This window comes from Antrostomus carolinensis, unplaced genomic scaffold (genome assembly GCF_000700745.2).
Source record: "Antrostomus carolinensis isolate BGI_N321 unplaced genomic scaffold, ASM70074v2 scaffold7241, whole genome shotgun sequence".
Lineage (NCBI taxonomy): Eukaryota > Metazoa > Chordata > Aves > Caprimulgiformes > Caprimulgidae > Antrostomus > Antrostomus carolinensis.
In genome coordinates, this window is record NW_010294739.1 from 636 (window position 1) to 19804 (window position 19169).

The 19169-nt window shown below is 38.1% G+C and overlaps 1 protein-coding gene across 1 annotated transcript in view; it reads left to right on the top strand.

Annotated features, from left to right (window-relative positions):
• Positions 1–852: 852 nt before the first annotated feature.
• The window catches only part of LOC104532501 (protein Dok-7), a 45219-nt gene continuing 26902 nt past the window's right edge, over positions 853–19169 (top strand). The window contains exons 1-3 of the mRNA XM_010177731.1: positions 853–976; positions 5078–5185; positions 7866–8740. Of these exons, the coding sequence (XP_010176033.1) occupies positions 853–976; positions 5078–5185; positions 7866–8740 (1107 nt within the window). The remainder of the gene's footprint in view (positions 977–5077; positions 5186–7865; positions 8741–19169) is intronic.

Consider the following 19169-nt stretch of genomic DNA (forward strand, 5'->3'; position numbering starts at 1 on the left):
GTTCTTATAACATAAATATATGATTACTGTATGTATTTTATTATATCATCTATAAAAGATGTAGTGAAAAAATTGTGCAGTGGCACTCGTAAACTTGACTGACAATGCAAGGTATCAAAATCTGTTCTAATCTCTCATAGCTGACCTGTTTTGAGCAGTGATTAGACTAGAGAACTCCTGAAATTCCTTCCAATCTTAATAATTTAGTGACTTTTTGGAAATGGATATCAAATGAATGTGAATATTCTCATGATAGAAATAATTCTATTATGTGTGCATTCAAAAGAAAATAAAGTGGAAAAGTAAAAGAAGATGTTTTACAGTTTACTACTGTGTGGTACTTTTTTGGGGAGTCCATTACTTTTGCAGAATTATAGCAAAATACTCCTATTGGTAGCTCCATTAGCAGATTAGAGGTTTTGATTTGTTAAAGGCTGTATGATCAGGTCTCAAATTTAAGATATATGGCATTGAGCGGAAATGCAGAGGTAGTATAGGTATCTGTAGATGTTTTGGGGCACTGTAGCATTTTAAATAAAGGACTCAAATGAGTGACAGGATGTCTTTGGATGGCTTGTTTTCCTCAGATACTAGTTGGAAGTTAATCTCTGGAATTGGCTACTTGCAACTTTTTTTCTTGAGAAGATATTTAGAAAACAGACCACAGAATTTTATATTCTTGTCTTGACAGAAATCTTGGTATTGACAGAGTAATGAATCACTGATTGCATGGTTTGTAATCTATACTGAATTTGCATGCATATTATTTGAGAAATGTTTGTTTATCAGGTGTGCATTGAATTCCTTCTTTTCACTAGCAAAATTCTAGTGAATGCCTCTTGAATGCCAAACATGAACACAGCAAAGGCCCAACAGCTGATCAGCAGTATCTTTGATCAGTGGGCAGATCAGTACTCTCTCAATCTGGCTAAGGCTATGGGACAGCCTAGTCCTGCAGGCTGGAAAGACCCCAAGTGTAATGTTGATAGTTTTGATGCTCTCTTAATTTTGGAAGCTTTTTCAGGCTGCTTTGTGACTGACTGGAGAGTGTGCAGTGCTGCTTGCTGAGGATCTATCTCTGTGACTGACTGGAGATCCAGTGTGCAGTGCTGCTTGCTGAGGATCTATCTGATGCTCTTTCTTTTTATTGAAGCTTGATACATCTTTAGCCATTGCAAGACAGCTCTGTGGCTGCCTTCTGCAGTATCTGTACCAAGTGGATCCTCCTCAAAATTTTAGGACATCTTTTCATTCCTCCAGACATCTTACAAGGTGTGGAGATGTTAGCATGAAGGTGAGGGTCCAGGCCTGATTTGCAAATGTGCCTACAGTTACAAAGGAAGAAAGAAAGAAAGGAGAGATGTTCAGCCTAACTTATCTAACTTTGTTTAATGAAGTAATTAACCAATGTTGCATTTTAAAGATGCATATAATCAAGCACATCTTAGGTAGCTGCTGACTTAACTTGATACAATACATTTTTTTCCTGACAGGTGCTTACAGGATGACCCTGGAGCTTTGAATTACTTTGACACTTTATTTGTATGTTACCAAAGTATTAAAACTCTCCCACAGTGAGCAGCTGATGTGGCTTTAATGAATATCCACCAACATAATATAAATATAAAATCTCCATCAGAGGCATTTTTAGTCCAGTCAGACTTGATGTAATCCTTCCTCTCTGCCCTAAAGCAGCATTTAAGATTTCCATGATTGCCTCACACAAAAAAAGATTTTTCTTCATAGCAAGGGATCGTTTTGTTGGGGTTTTTTTTGTTTGTTTGTTTGTTTTTTAATGATAAAACACTTCCTTAATTGAAGAACCTGAGTGAATCTAACCGCCTAGATTGTTATAGGATACATTTGTTTAGAGTTTGGGAAATGAAGGTACTAATTGCTCTTAGAGTAGGAGCTACTGTAGGATGTTGTGTGGGCAAAAGCTGTCTGAACTTCCTTGGACAGCTGTCTCAGTGCCGGTCATGCTGCTTCTGGCCTCCTGAGTTAGTAATATGATAAATTAGTATGCAGTTATTTAGAGGCTTTGTATTGTGCATGGTCAAGGTATAGGATGATGCCAACAAATTCAACTTTACTGTTGAAAACACCCCTGTTTTTACCATTTTCTAGTCCCTATTTCTACACTCATAGACAGGGGTCATATGTTATGCCATCCAGTAAGGACTGGTCTGTAAAAGGTGGCTGCCAGTGACTTCAGTCCTTAGTCTGATCTTGTAGCAAGACCTCCTGATTAGGGCTTGGTAGTCTGTAACCAAAAATAATGCTGTGACAATCTGCTGCTTCTGGAGAATAGTATTGTATGTATTTTCCTTAGAAGTCTTGCTTATTAGCAGAGAAGAATTAAATGCAAAACAAAGACTTCAGTAAGACTGGTGGACAATTATTTTTAATATCTGCCTAAAAATTTAAGTCTATATATGTTTGGCAGGTTTTAAAGTTGTTTCTCTAGATATTTCCTAGTACTTGCTGAGAGAGGATTCTTCTAATCAGTCTTCCACAAAACTGGGCAATGAGAGGTCACATCACATAACTATGAACCCAATTTTATACACACCTTTTATAAACAGGCAATCCTTAAGAGGAAGTATACTCAAAAAATATCAGTCTTGTTGGACAGCCAGTATGCCTAGAGATTCCATGTTGTTGGGTGAAACCTGTTGTGTTCTGTAGCTGTGTAGCTGATAGGGATTTTGGCTTCTACAAGTAATTGAACACATGAAAGGCAAACTTACTGATTTGCTTCAACTTCTCTCCTACCTCCCCATATTGTATTTTGTTATAGGCAATTATTGCAAGATCAATTGCTTATCCAGTGGTTTTTTTAAATTATACCTTTTGCTGTCTGTAAGAGGGATATCGGTTGCTAAAAAACTAATAGTTGTTTATGTGCCCTAGTAACATCCTGAAAATATATTTATCAAGTAATCATGTTCTGAGGAAAGTGGAAAGATCTTTCCTACTGACAGTTCTTTGCTGTGGGAAGGGTTAGTGTCTATTGTATCTTGGTATCTTGGTTTGACTAATTTGCTGATCTGTTATGCCAACTTTATACTCAAAGTGCTCGTAGAACATCTTTGTTGAACCTTTTTGGACATAAGGGCATTTAATTGGATACGGCAGAGTAACTGGAGCAGAGGACATTCAAAAATAGATTCAAGCAGCAGCCTGTAACACTGTATGCCACTGAGTAGATCCTTGCATAGACCTGTCTGGGTTGCACTGTAGGTGCTGGTGGCCAAATCTTGTAGTTTCCTTTGGCAGAGGTCCATATGGAAGCATTGAGGGTTTCGTTTGAGTAAGCAGTTACACAGGTTTGAACTAGTCAATGCTTAATATGAGTTGTATTGCAGGGGGAATAGGGATGGAGACCTAACAAAATCATCCATATCAAATCCTTTTTTCTGTTCTTAAAGATAAGTTTGGAAGGTGTCAGACACTGACATCAAGCACTGTTTGAGCTGGGAGACACAGAGATCACAGACACTGTTGCCTTGTTCCTGTTAGAACATCTTTGATTTCCTACATAGTCTGTTACACAAGGACTGTGTGTGTGTCTGGCTTGTTCTGCTAATCTCATCCAGACTGCAGGCTGCTAAAGATGGAAACACCCTCTACTTGGGAGAGAAAGTTCAGCATTGTCACTTCTGCTCCCGAGATGCACTCAGATCTATCCAGGGAAGGTCAGAAAGTAAATGCAATTAGGGAGGAGAGATGTGGCAGCTTGTTTCTCAGGTAGTTTCTTGTTTCTTCAGCTCACCCAGAAATGCTCCTTCCTCTGATTGTAAGCTTGCTTTGACTATTGTGCTGACAAGACTGAACACAAGTCTTTTAAAACTGAAATACCTGGGATGAAAATGAAACTTTTCCTTCATCATTTCAACTGTTTTTTATCTTACTAACTCAACCACAACAATGTGTAGCACATTTCATCCTTTTTTCCCCTCTTATTAAATGGTTCAATGATTATGTTTTTGTGGTGTGCTACTACTACCCAGTTGATTGGATATACAAGAGCAGCAGTTGTGAGGAAGCTAATCTGTTTTATCTGTCATTAATTCCTTTCCCTATATAATTAGAAGGAGCTACTGAAACTTTTGATGATGAACATGTTAGCAGACCATACCTTTTGTAACTGCTGGTCAGTGCTGTTTGAAGACATCTGTCAGATTTCTCTTGGAATAATGATTATGATTACTTCTGACATCTGGTTTTATTGTTGTGCCTGGTTGGAAACTAAATGGCTTAGAGTAAACTGTCCTATTTTTCTAATGAAAGTTCTTCCACATTCTGTATAATATATTCTTTTGGTCTTTCTGTTGCTATTGGAATGGAAAGAGCATTCTTCCAAGTAATTTCAGCTGGAATGGCAAAATCATTAAAATGTATGGGGAAAATCCCCTACAGTATACATGTTAGTAGTTGTTTTACCATTCTAACTTCTATTAAACATGTAGAGCCACCAGGCTGCTTGTTTAATCTCTGACTTCTGACCCTAATGACCTTCTGAACATAAACCATGAAAGAGATGTCTTTGTAAATAGGTGATCTGGATTGAAAGGTATCAGATAGTTTAATGACTGTGACTCTATGGTATAGATTTGTGAATTTGTAGGATGAAAATTTTGATCTTTTTTGCTGATAAAGTTCCCCATGAGTTCAGTGAAGTTGGGACACATTTTACAGATCACATATTTTTCAATTCCTCCAGACCTGATGGATGCTAATTTTCTCTATAGGTATTGCCTCTGGTGCTGTGCTTTTCAGGGGTCTGTCCCTGGTGGTAACTCTTACAGATATTGGGTATAATCTCTAAAAGTTTTTGACACTTAAAATTATAACTTATTATGTAGCATTTCTCCAGGATGTGCTTGAAGGCAGATTGTCCCATACATTTTCCAATTAGCTTGTTTCCTCTCCTGCAGTAGAAGAGCAAACATAAGAACAGAGTATCTAACATAAGACCATATTCTTCCCCGCCCCTCCCCACCCCCCCTGTATTTTTTATATATTTTCCATATTTATTCTGCTTTTAAAATTTATTTTCTATTCCTTTTTAAAGATCCAAGTACAAGTCCAGCCTATTCGGAAGAAAGATTGGCTCATGAAGCTTTGCAATTAGAAAAGCGTTTGAGCTTACTGTCCCATACAAGTCGCCAGGGAAGTGGAGGTAAGAAATATCTTTAATTAAATAAAAATAAATGGTGTTCCTTCCTTCCTAAACTTTAGAAATGTGCGTACATATATAATTACAAGATGCTGAGATTAAAAGAAAAGTAACAGAGAAATGGTCAAGGTATTTGAATTGGCTGCTGTTGCTTGTGGGCAGGTTCTTTAATGGAGTTGTCTGAAGTCCATTGATGGGGTCTGGAATTTTTCAGCTGAGCAGAGTGAGTTTTGGATCAAACACTATTAACACAGGGAAATCCTTTAGTATGCTGAATCCTACTGAATTTATGTATGTACAACTTCAAAAGAATGGTCTACATCAAGTTTGCTGTCTGCTTAAGTATTTGACTCACTCCAGCCTGTGAGATGAACTGTGTAGTTCACATATTGGACTTATAGCAAAGTTTTGTAGTAAAACCTAGGATTCTTGGTTCTAAGTGTCATTATTCTTGTTCTTCATGGTGGTGTCTGTGCATGTTCCTTCTGGAATTGTTTATGTGTCAAAGTAGAATTGGTGTCTAGCACTGGATTTGTAAAAGGGCCTATGCCCTGAACTGCCATTTGAATTGTTTAATACAGAAGTTAGATCTTCAAAACATCTCCTTTTTGCTTGTGACTCAAAAGCCTGCAAGCCTAAAAATGACCCTGTGAAGGTCCTCAGAAGCTTAATTATGTGTTTCTATACATGTCCATGGCTACTTTAGTCGTGACACTGTTGAGTAGTGTGGTTTGTGACTAAATTCCACTGAGACTTCATGTGTTTTTTCTTAGCATATGGCTACTAGACTTGACTAGATTGATGGAAAACAAATGAGACTTGATAGAGAAGCATGCCTTTGTTTTGTTTTTTTTATCCAGTCACTCTGGTTAGAAAACATGTGGTCCAACTTTGTATATATTGTCTGCTTGACATTACTTGCATTTATGACCTGATTCTCCTAAGAATGTTGTAATCCTCAGAGAATAAATAATCCTGGAGTAAGATTTTCATATTCTGTTATTTGAATTTTGCATAGGAAAATTAAATATTTGTGTTTATAGGAAATATTATGACAACAAGACTGTGCCTGTTGCTTTGGTGGGAGGGCGTTTGCCCGAATTCGGAGATTTAGGTTCTGCCACTGCCTTGGAGAACATGTAGCTCTACATAGTTAGAGTATTTTCTTCAAGACTATAAGAGGACTTCCCTTCCAGAGTTTTAAAGTGCCTAAAATATTTCTCTAAGAGAATTGATTTCAAATAAATTCAACAATCATATTTTTTCAATAAAAATATATATTTTTGTAAGCAGAATAACTTTCATTTAACAAGCATATTTCTTCTGGGCATGTTGCTAAAAACTGCAGTAACATTTTTGTAATTCATGCCTTCCACCTAGACAGCTGTATAATTTAATCTCAGGAGTTACACTTTAGCAGGGATCACAAGCCAATGTCATGCAATGGACATTGGGGGAAAAGAAAGGATTAGATTTCACAGGATAAACATTGCTGTTTCGTGATAGTGTATATCAAAAATTGCTCCATGAAGAGTAAGAAAATAGTTCTAAACTTTTCCCTCAACACCTGAGAATAAAAATAGTCTAGTAACAGCAGAAGCTCAGGTCACAATTTGCAATGTACCCTTCCTCTTTCTACCCCATCTGGCAGTTTACTGCTCAAGGTTTAAAATTAATAAAAGTAATTAAAATTATTACCTAAAAAATGATCCTGCTGTTAGCCTTTGTTTTCACATTGGTTTTACTACGAAGGAAGGAAATAACATTGTGGACTGTGTGTACTGCTACAAGAAAGTGTTTGTTTTTTTTTTTGTTTGTGTAGGTTTGTGATGTTTCTGTTTTGTCCTTATGTCCTTTCATGCCAATATTTAATTATTTTCTTCCATCCTCTCTTGCACAGCAGTAGTTACCTGTAAAATTGTCCTTCTTGCAAGTATGAGTGGAAAAAAAAAATCTTGCATTATGTGCATAAATGAATCATGAAAGATCTTTTTGTATATGGATATGTAAACATTTCTGTAATACTTATGTTCTACGTTTTTGTTTGTTACAGTGATGTATGGTTGTATTTTGGTATGGATATTATGGAGAACTACAGTTTGGATAGCACAGAGGAGAGAACAGGACAGTCAAGTTTTTGATTTTATTTTTGTGGTCTCTTTAACATTCACTTTGATGTTATTCAAATAAGATTTAAATAGAGAAAAATGTACAAATAAGATAATAATTTGGTTGATTCAGATCAAATAGAAACATGGAAATGTCTCGCATGGCTTTGGATTACAGCGACAAGCTTTTCTTCAGAACTTCCTCAGCTATTCTGAGCATGGGACTTTGACTATTCCCAGTGATATAAGATAGGAATATCTAAGATAAAACCAACTAACTGTACAGAAGTAAAATATGCTTGAAAAGGGGAGAATTTGGTACACAAACTCTAAAAATTTAGCCCTGGATGCATTACGTTCCATAACGTGGTGGAGCTATGGCAAGGTAACATACTATTTGCATTTTATTTTTCTTGTGGGTATAGGAATTGTTGCAGGAATTCTGGCTTTCAGACAGAAGTTCCCCTTACAAAAAAACAGAGAGAATCTCAGGGTCCTCTCTGTCTGTACGTACTTGCCACGCTTCAGTCTGTTGATTGTGTTTTAAACATAGATTAATGTGTTTTCTTTTCCAGGAGATGACAGAAGTCTTTCAAGCTCATCTTCAGATACCAGCCACTCGGATGTTAGTGTTGGGAGCAGATTAACAATTTGGCCTGAACAATCTTCAGCCAGCACTTCTCAAGAGAGTCATGGACTGGCATCTGCCAAGGGCATTCATCTTGGGGAAGAAAAGACCCTTCCAGAAGGGGCACGTGGCACCACAAAACCACCTCCAAAGCCCCTCCGGTCCAGACAGCTACAGGAAATAGGTCGTCAGAGTTCTTCTGACAGTGGAATAGCTACTGGTAGTCACTCTTCTTACTCTGGAAGCTTTTCTTCCTATGCTGGGAGCTTGGACATTTGCCACGGTGATGAGTTTGGATCACTGCTAAGCTTGCCATTGAACTTTCCTTCGGATCAGAATTTATGTACTTGTCCTCACAGCGAGCCTCAGAGAGGTGCGGGACCAGAGTATCAGGTTCCCAGCTCTCTCAGACATATTTATGATAAACCCAGGAGTTTTTTACAGGCAGCTTCTAAAGATGTGCAACCGAAGAGTGCAGATTCCATGCTACCCAAGGACCAGGCCCTGTCACCTCAAGGTGCTAGTGACCCAAAACTGCTACTGCCACACTTGGAAGCACGCAGGGTACCCGAGCACAGCCAGGACAGAGGGAGACCTTCATCCTTACTCGCAGAAAGCAGCAAGGACTCAAGTGATGAGACATATGTGGATGTTGTTGCGAGGTGGTCAGACACAAAACCACAAGGACAGGTGTCAGACTCCAAAAGTAGTGAGTTGTCACCACCTAGTGGGGCCTCAGCTGGCCCCTGTGACACATGTAGCCCCCACCTTGGGATGACAAGAGCTCTTTTTTCAGCTTGTCCAATCTGTGGTGGACTAAAGGTAAATACCTAATTCTGAGCAGATGCTAACGAGCGTTACTTAATATAGCATGATTAATTTAAAATTACTTAAGTTGCAAGTCATAACTACTATTTTTTCCTTTATCATTTGAATTGGTAACAACTTTTATGTTGTTTATGCTCAAGTTGAGAGGCTTAGCACAGTTCCTGCAAAATCTGTACCTGATCAAGAAAACATTGAACAATAGAGGGTATCGATCAGTACTTTAAAATTGGCCAGTTTTGGTTTTGGGTGTATGTGAGGGCCTTATAGACCCAGAAGTTTTACAGGCACATGAAAGGGCTGAATTTGTCGTATACTTTAGCGTGAAGGACACAGATCTGTTTTACTGCTGGCATTTCAAAAGAAGAGAGAAGTGAGGCCGAATACTATGTGCTGCTCTTCAGGTGACCACCATACATATTTTTTTATTTTATTGATGTTTGTATTTTCTTTATCATTGTAGTTTGAGCATGTCTTGCATAAGAAACCAGATTAATGAAGCTTCTCACTGGCAAAAGAGAAGATAGTCAAGTTAGCATGGCAATCCATAGCAGATCAACTATCTAGGATTATATTTAAAACTGGCCAGTGACAGATATTTTAGAGGAGGTGTACAAAAACTTACTAGTGGTGTACTACCAGGACAGTGTATTTGCAGGAAAATATATTTTTGATCATCACTCACATAAAGACTTAAAACCTGAAGCATGGAGATTCATATACCTTTCTAAACACATTTGCCAGCATCTGTAACTATGACTGATACTCCCCTGAGTTCTTTTTGAACAATGCTAAATTCTTGGCTTTTTATGGCAGTAAGCCTTATACATTAATTGTGCGTTGCATGGAGAAAATATTTCCATTTTTACCTATTCTGGAGAAGACCTTTTTGGTGAATGTGTTTGCTAAACTAGAAGGTAAAGCTGTTTTTGTCAGTGAGCTGTTGAAAGTCTGGGAAAGTGAGGAGGAGTGCTCAAATTAAGTAATGTGTGAAGTAGGGATTCAGCAAGAGAGATTTTTGTTTGAGGAATTAAGTATTGCCACTGAAGTGTGTACATTTTAATTGAGCATGTGGGATTATATAAATCACTGCTATGAAAAGGGCTTAAATTTATAGTAAGTCATGAAAGAAAAAATAGAATATTATAAATTTGAGGGATTATTTTCTTCTTATGAAGTATTTAATGTATTTGCATAATTTACTTCCTTCACATGTCTAAAAACAAGAAAATGCTGTCTGCCTGAGTCGCTTGTATAGTCCCTGTAACAGCACCTTGGGCCTTTGTCATGTACTTGCAGCATCTGGGAGGTAGGGAGGCACTGGTTGTGTCTACACTGATCATTACAGTCATGGTTCTTCTAAGACCATCCTTGCCAGCCTTTGACACCGAAGGCCCACGCTAGCTCTCTAACCTAGTTCTGAAAGCTTGGCTGGATGCAAAGGCCTGAGATTCAGCCTCCCAATTCTGTTCTTTCTGCAGTGCAGGCAGCTGGGTGCAAAGCAGCGTATCTGCTTCCTGAGTCTGCTGCCTGCAGTTAGAGAGAAGTTGGGAAGAATGAACAAGACTTTTTCCTAGAAGGACTTTGCTCTGGGGTCAGAAACCTCCAAGATGACTTTGTTATGGGCAGCAAGGAAAGAGTTAGTTAAGATACAGTTACCTCAAAGGTCTAAATCTTTCTGGGATGATCTGAATTGTCAGTTTAGACATAAATTTATCAAAGTTTACCCAGGACATCTGTGGCAGGCAGAAAGCTGAAAGTGAGTATTCCATTGTATATCTTTAAAGCCATTGAAGGCTAAATTATGTCACTCCTCTAACTACCTGTTGACCCCAACAACATACACACCCACATCTTTTATTGCAAAGTACTTTAAGGTTTCATGGTGTTTATAGTTGTCCTAATAATATCAGTTGGCAAGAATTTCAGGAACTGACAATATTTAAACAAATTTAGTGAGAGAAACACTGGTGCATCACTCTTACTAACTCCTGTTATAGCATGAGATAAGCACATCTTTTATTTGCTACTTATTTGTAAGCATTTGGTAAAGAAGTCTCATTAAATGTAATAATTAATGAGTTTTGTTTTTTTTTTTACTTTTGAAAGAAAAAAATAACCTTTTGGTACATTGTCCTGAGCCATGAAGATGAGTTATTTCAGCAGTATTTAATGGAGACCGTATTTTGGCTTTTCTCATGATGAATACACTGAAAGCACAAATTAATACACTGTAACTAAAAAATAATTCTTATTCCTTGTGCTCTGAACAGAATATGTTTAAGATGCAGTTAGGACCAGGAGGAGTTGATTTATGGATTAATGAAGACACCAGATTTTCACGTTAATTCAAATTCATGTTCAAAAGGCTTTAGTGTACCAGTGTTTGGAGTTCCTTTGCAATTTCAAGTTAAGCTGTTAATTAAATTGTGTTAATGGTTTCTAAATGCCTGTTATTTAAAGTGAGTGACCCAAATAGAGCAAAGTTTCCAACAGTAATAAAGGATTTAAACATTTGCTTACTTTGTGCCCTGTATGTGAAGTTTGGCAAATTGAGGTTAGATTTGGGCATGTTGCCTGTGTGTGTTAGAGTTCAGCATGAGAAGGGTTGGAGACAGGTCACAGGATGAAGATGTGCATATGTGGAAGGCATGGTGGTGTTCGTGATTGGGATTGACTTGGTTAAGAACCACCTGCTCCACTAATGACAAGGATGATGATGAACATAGGGAGAACATACCCTGGGAAAGTGCCAAGGTTCAAACAGAAAATAGGGCAAGAAAAACTTTGTTTTACTCTGGATGAAGAATAGAACCAGCATGAAGAAAGTCACTAAATATTGCTTCTATTATTTCTATATTGTATTTACTGTTAGATGTCGGGGATTAATCAGCAAGCATGCAGGGTGTTTTACTTTCTGTTCTTCGTTTTTGTAGTGTGCTCAAGATGTCCTTCTTTAGAAACTTCACAAGGTGTGCCTTTGCTATGTAATTTTTGCCTAGGTGATTTTAGTGCTATAGGTGATTGCAGAGATGAATTCTTTGTGTATTGTAAGTTTATTTTTAAGCTCAGAATGTTGGACTGTTATGGGATTTCTGAGTAAGATGTAGAGATTTATTATTAGACTTATTACATTTTCAGCTATATAGCTAATACTAATTTGACAAATAGAATTTCACTGTACGCTTGTTGATCTGTAACTTCATTTGATCCTATAGTTTGAGAAATGATGTCAACCTTTTTATAGGGTGTCTTTTTTTTTTTTTACACTACCATTGTTTGTAAATTTTCTTAGAAGTCTGACAAATAAAATTATTTTCCAACTGGTTTTGTCCTTTTCCATCCGACAAGTACTGATTTTTAGTTTTGCTTTGCTTTTTGTCCCCTGATCTTCATCTTTGAGTTGAATTAATATGGAATGATTATGGCTGTCTCTTCACACTAGTTACTGTTATACCCAAATCAGTGTTGACAGCTCAAAATGTGCCAATTAGTAGAAATGACTTTTATATATGCCTAGCTCACCCTAAACTCAGATTTATGTCAGTGGGAGTTTTATGTATGTAGAAATATAGGCTTGATTACTGCTTGGGTAGTTAATTTGCCATGATAGAGGAGAAATGAAAGTGTCAGTTTGTGTGTGGCTGTTGTCATCAATCCTATATTGGTATTCAGCCACCTACTTTAGTTGATCATTTAAAAATACCAAAACCTCCTTGGAGACAATGGTCCCAAATTAGGAGCTGATCTACCCAAATCCTCTATGAGGTATTTATATAGTTCCTGCTACCACAGTAACTCTGTGCCTCAGATAGGGAATCTCCCAGCATACCTGTAGTAAGGAGAAATATGGGAATGCTGTGGTCATGATGCACAAAAGGGTTTAGGAGTTTGGTCAGGTAGCAGGATCCACAGTGCTGAGTGGCCGAGAACCCTTCCCTACTCAATATAGGGAGATTTGGTACTTGCCTTGGGGGCATGTGGATCTCCATTTAAGTGGGGAGCTGCTTTGATTAGCTGATAGGAAGTTTACCTCTTTTAGTCTGTTCTGTAGAAACTGTTTTATTTTGCATTACAGCTTTAAGGGAAGTTACATACTTGTCTGTACTCATCCTTGAGCAGGCACTTGACTCAGTGTATTTAATCATGCAGCACCATGTTCCTGCAGGACTTGTTAATCACATGCAACCTTTTGTGAGTGCAGAGTCTCTAGGTAGATCTAGAGCTACTATGAATATCTGTGTTTCCATTGTGCATTGTCAACCAGGGAGAGATTAAGCCTAGAGAGAAGCAAGGCTGATGTGTCCTCAGGCAGAGAAGGAGTCTGTTTTGTGGTCTGGACTGGACTGATTTAATCAAGGTCACAAACAACCTGTAACTGGGTTGGGGATATAGCCTTGGTCTTCCAAATTTTGTAGAAACCCCTTAACCCTGGATTTAGCTGGTGTGTCTCCTTTCATTGTACAGATTAGGGGCCGACCTGCTGGAGAGGAGCTCTGAGGAAAAAGACCAGGGTGTGCTGGCGGACAGCAGTCTGGCCATGAGCCACCAGTGTGTCCTTGTGGCCAGGAAGGCCATCAGTATCCTGGGGTGCATTAAAAAGAGCGTGGCCAGCAGGTCGAGGGAGATTCTCCTCCCCCTCTGCTCTGCCCTGGTGAGGCCACATCTGGAGTACTGCGTCCAGTTCTGGGCTCCTCAGTTCAAGAGGGACAGGGATCTTCTAGAGTAAGTCCAGAGGAGGCCACAAAGATGATGAGGGGCCTGGATCATCTCCTATATGAGGAGAGGCTGAGAGAGCTGGGACTCTTCAGCCTGGAGAAGACTGAGAGGGGATCTTATCAATGTCTGTAAATATCTGAAATGTGGGGGCCAAATGGATGGGGCCGGGCTCTTTTCAGTAGACCCCGGTGACAGGACAAGGGGCAGTGGGCACAAACTGGAACACTGGAAGTTCCAGACAAACCTAAGGAAAAGATTCTTTATTGTAAGGGTGTTGGAGCACTGGAATAAACTGCCCAGAGAGGTTGTGGAGTCTCCATCTCTAGAGATGTTTAAGACCTGCCTGCTGTTGTAGGGAACCTGCTTTGGCAGGGGGGTTGGACTAGATGATCTCCTGAGGTCCCTTCCAACCCCTACGCTTCTGTGATTCTGTGATTGTAGACACTGCTTTTGAAAGTGGTGAAAGAGAAGGCCTATAGGTTGTACACTTGTGCAGTGAGACTCAAGAAATACTGAATAGAATCATAGAATCATTTGGTTGGAGAAGACCTTTGAGATCATTGAGTGGTTACAGACTACATTGCCACATCCATGTAACTGAGAAAGCTTGAATTTTTTTGGCTTTTAATCAGGTACTTTTCTAATGTAGTATTAAATTAGGTACTAAATAAATTGTAATATATTGTTATATATGACTTTAATGTAGCATTTTTTTTTCTGTTGGAGCCATTACCATGAGACTGTACACCTTATGATCTCATGTGTTTATCTGGTAGTGTGTTTATTTCCCTACTTTCTCTGAAAATATAGGAACAGGGCTATTGGTAATTACACACTTTTACCTCTCTTTTAAAATATATATTTTTTTTAACATTTGTGTGTGATGCTCTAACATTTTATGCTTCCTCCCACCTTCAAAACCTATAGACTAAATTCTCAGTTGAGAAGGATGCATTTGTCATCTTCTACAGCATTATTTCTACTTGTATTTCTGTTCTAATCTCAGAGCTCTGGGCAGTGAAGCAACACACACTGGCAGAACTATGCCAGGGACAGTTTGCACCTCAGAGGTGCAACAGGAAGTCAGTGTTTGGTATGATTGACCTGAGTGACAATGTGTTTGTGAGGCTATTGTATGCTTTGACCACCATGCGTTCTGAGTAATATTGGCTTTTGGCATAAATTAGAAAACTTGCATTTGTGCTCACTTCTTTTAAGATTTAATTCTAATTATTTTTCAAGTCCTGACTGTGATACATTAACCTGCAGTGAGGAGCATCTTCCATAACATGTATCACCACTAAATGAAGTGACTGCACTGGACAATGATTTGGCAATCTGGCATTTTACAGTTACTGTAAAAGGCTCTGAAATTTTTACAATAAAGTAGTGTTATTTTGGGGGCTTTTCACAGATTCAAAAGCATCTTTAAAAACATCAATTTCCCCACAACATCTTTCTGAAATAGAAGAAATCCATGATCGTTGCTGTCCTTGACAACGAAATGCAGTCATTTCCTGTCATTGCAGTCATTTTCTTGGTTGTGCTGACAAAAGCACACAGCACTATGCAAATCAAAGATTGGAGCAAAAGTATGTTCTCCAGTTGAAACTGGCTGAGGAAAGGGTCATAAAAGAGGTGGGTGTAGTGTCAAGATTAGAGTTTGATTTGTTTTGCTTCTCAGTTTACTGCTGTTATTTTGTGCAATATTATAATGCTTCTTGGCAATAGGCTTCACCCCAAAATAATCCAGAAGAGACTCAGAGATTCCTTTTATTTTGCAGTTGCAGATAAGGTCTCATATATGTGGCCAAACTCTTCCAAAGATTTGCTTGGAGGAGGTAGCTTAACAGGTGTGATTTGGATTTGAGACATCACAGTAAAATATAAGACGTGGCAACTCTACTAGAACTGTGCAGATCTGACTTGTTTTTGGTACTGTAGGAGCCTGTCTTTCCTCTTACCCAAAAAATAATACTGAAGATACTCTCCACCTATCACGGAATAATCCCCACAGTGTTTGTGCTAAAACTAAAGATTCTAATCTAAATTCAGAATAATAAGAAAAAAGCTCTCAGCACTTCTTGGGATCAGACACTGGATGGAACAGATAGCCTATGGTCCGTAAAGGAAAAAAAAAGGACTATCACAGAAGCACTGGTAAGTGAAATTATATTAATGCCAAGAGAAGAGAGCATCTTTCCTACATGAGGGAATGTAGACAGTGTAGCTCAGCAGAATTAATTCTTTAATATCATATAGAAATGTTGCTGGATTGCTTTTCTGTCAGAGAGCCAGTAAAGAGATTGATAAACTGTGGTATTGACCTTTTATATTAATCAGAATTGAACCAATGGGAAAATCTACTTCCTCCCTTAAATACCATCAAGCTGGATAACAGCTTTTATTATTGCTACAACTGATGGCTACTTCTTCCTCTGTTGGGAGCAATAGGTTTTCAGAAGAGAGAGAAAGAAATGTTTTGGAAAAGGAGGAGTCTGACAATAAAAGCTGAAAAAATTACTCCCTTTGGAACGTAGCTTTTGTGGGGATTTTGTTTTTGATCCAATTGTAAAGAGACTCATTAAATTGCTTGGAACATGGCCAAAATGGGAAAATTGAAGCTTTTTTTTTTTTGCCTTTCTGTCTTCTTTTTTTCTATATAGAAATCTATTTCTTTCTGGAAAAATTCTACAGAATCTTATGAAGTGTAGCAGACAATTTCTATCTTAATTTTCTAAAAGTAGAATGTACCTGCAGGGGAAGGAACCAAAAAAAGAGATTAGGAAGTATGGATTATGTGGAGCTCATCTCGGAGAGGAGCAAATAACTCCAGTGGCAGCCCTGGATTAAGATTCCTAGGTTTGATTCCCATGTGGTTCATCTCCTTCTGCAACATCATAAACAAAACTACTTTAAAAAAAACCTTAGTTCCATGACTTGTATTTCTACAAAATGTTTGTAATGTCTGCCAAGATTGTATTTTTAAGATCAAGGATTAAAGAAGGCTATACGGAAAATATTGTTTTGATTAACAGTCACTAATATCAAAGTAATTGCATGGCTCAGAAGGAATTGGCGAGTGTCAGTAGAATAGCAATCATTTGGATGAGGTGTCTGGAGGGTTGACAGCAGCTCACTGTGAGTAGATGAGGGGACTGAAAAAAGATGCTCAGTAGGGGTGTGCCTTTCCCACCAAATCTTTTTGACAGAGCCACTTAAAACTGGAAGTATGCAAATTAGAAGGTTAAAATGTGTTCCAACAAAATTATACAAACTGTGCTTAAATTTGTCCATAACCCATGAAAATACTCATGAGTAGAATTAGTTTTGTTAATTCAAGGTGCCCAATACACTTATTACTTAAAGATATATCTAAAAATACATTCAATCTGGTTGATAATATCCCATATGGACTTGTAATCAGATTAGTTCCTTAAGGTATCAGTTGTGTAGAGGTTGTGATGTAGGCAGATTCATAGAAGCATAGAATACTAGGCTGGAAGGGACCTCAAGGATCTTCTGGTCCAACCTTTCTTGGCAAAAGTACAGTCTAGACGAGATGGGTAAATTCTTACTCTTTCTAATATAACTGCAAGCCTATGCCAAGTTGTGTTACTTGATTCATAAAAAGCAAATATTTTTCCTAATATTGGCTTTGTAAAGTTTTATAGTATGGTAACAACATCTTCATGTGGGTAATGCGATTTTGGCATTTTTTAAGCAAGAAAATGGCAATTGTGGAAACAAATTAACCGAACAGAAAATTGTTCATTACCTGCTGCACAAAAAATACATGGAAACTGATTTGAGGACTGAATCACTGAAGAATACTTATATGTTCAGAAGAGAATGAATACTTTCCATAGGCAGGAGGGATAGAACATGTGGGTAAGCCATTCTGGTATAGAAATGCCTGCCAAACAGTTTTCAGGATGGACTGCTTTAAAGTTGCCTTTTGATTTTCCGTATTGCTGTATTATGCATAGTTATGAATGCTTCTGCTGAAATGCTAGGGAACATGTCTAGAGAAGAAAAGAAAGGCAATTCTGAAAAATCCCACATAACAGACACAAGAAGAGTGGGGTTGGTTGCTCTAGACCTTGGGAAATACAGAAGAAATCCATACTAAACTTCGTGTTCTTGCCCTGCCTGGCTTGATGTTGGATGCATTTTACAAACCCACATGCTGGGCTATGAAGATAGTTGTCTAATGCGGACTCCTGGCAGGATTTTGTGATGGCAAAGTGTAGATGACAGTATTTTGGACAGTGTCTCACTTTAAATAGGAGAGGAATCCCAAGGTGTACAAGAGAGATAAGAAACTTGAGATTTGGACTGATCAAGGAATTTTGTGTCATGGTTTTATTATTGTGGCTCTGACCAGCTTACCTCAGTCTACCTAGTTGTATAATACCTGTATCTGGATAGTGTTTACTTCCCAAGGTTATTGTCAGGGTTGATGGGATGGTGTTTCGACAGTATTTTGGATGTGGACAATTCTATCCAAGTGCTAAAGACTATATTAAATGTGATGTTTTCCAGGCTTCAGTGAGAGACAGAAAGTTGTTTGCCTTTCAAGTGAACTGTGGACAGAAAAGGAACTCATTAATAAGAGTTGCTGAAGAAGAAAATCAGCCTGCCAGGATGGAGTAGCTGCTCCATGATTATTATTTTTTTTAAATGCTGGGAAGTCTATCACTAATTTTTATAACTTCAATAAATAGTTCAAAGCCATTTTCTATTTAATGAATGATCACAGAGCAGTGGCACTGAATGCATTATTTCAACAGAATTTTTTTTGTGTGAAAGTGAGCTTGAAGAATGGTGTCTTTCAAGAACTGCAGAGTTACTGGAAATAAGTTATTAATGCATTAATGCAGGAACTTTTACACTCAGTGGATTCAGAAACTCTACAATTGAGGACATTGCAGTTGAAAATCAGTTCTTTCTAAGTGTGGGATTAGCCAGGGGGTTGAGCAATTTTTTAGCATTTAGAAAGAACGAAGATATGAAGAACATGCTTGAGGATATGACTGACATTCAAGCTCAGTTGTAACAACAGAGGAAGAAAAGAAAAACATGATTGTATTATGTTTTCTTCATGTATTCTTTTCTTAAATTCTTATGGAGAGGCATATTGCATCAAATCTAATTTTGCTAATTTTTTTGATGCAAAGATTTTTTTAAATTTTTGTTGAGGTCAAAAGCTATTTTGCCTGAATAGGATGATGTAAAACTCTGAGCTCTTCCCCAGTAAGAGCTGTGGGAGCAGGTGACCACAGGGAACTTCTGGAGCAGTTCAGGGTGTTTGAGGGTCTACAGTTAAGTAATTCAGCTAGTCAGTTGTCCCATCTGAAGTATATAAATACTTACTTAAAAAGTTGAACTTTGGTGCTGGCTAAATTCAGCTCAAAGTGTAGGAACTCTGGTCCAGAACCATGGTATCACAAAGAAACCTTAAAGTTATTGTGCCTGAGCAACTGAGCAAATCTTTTTGTGGTGTAAAAAATACTCTTTACCCCACTTTTTACTAGTTGCATACAACCTTTTCTGTTCCATTCCTAGTCCTTGTGGAGGGAAGGAATTCCCTGCATTCTGGCCATCCTTGCTAGTGTAGTAACATTGACTGTTGAAGGGTCCCTTGAAAAACTCTGACTTGCTTCTGGGAGTAATTCAGCCCATGGATATAGGACAGATGTGTAGG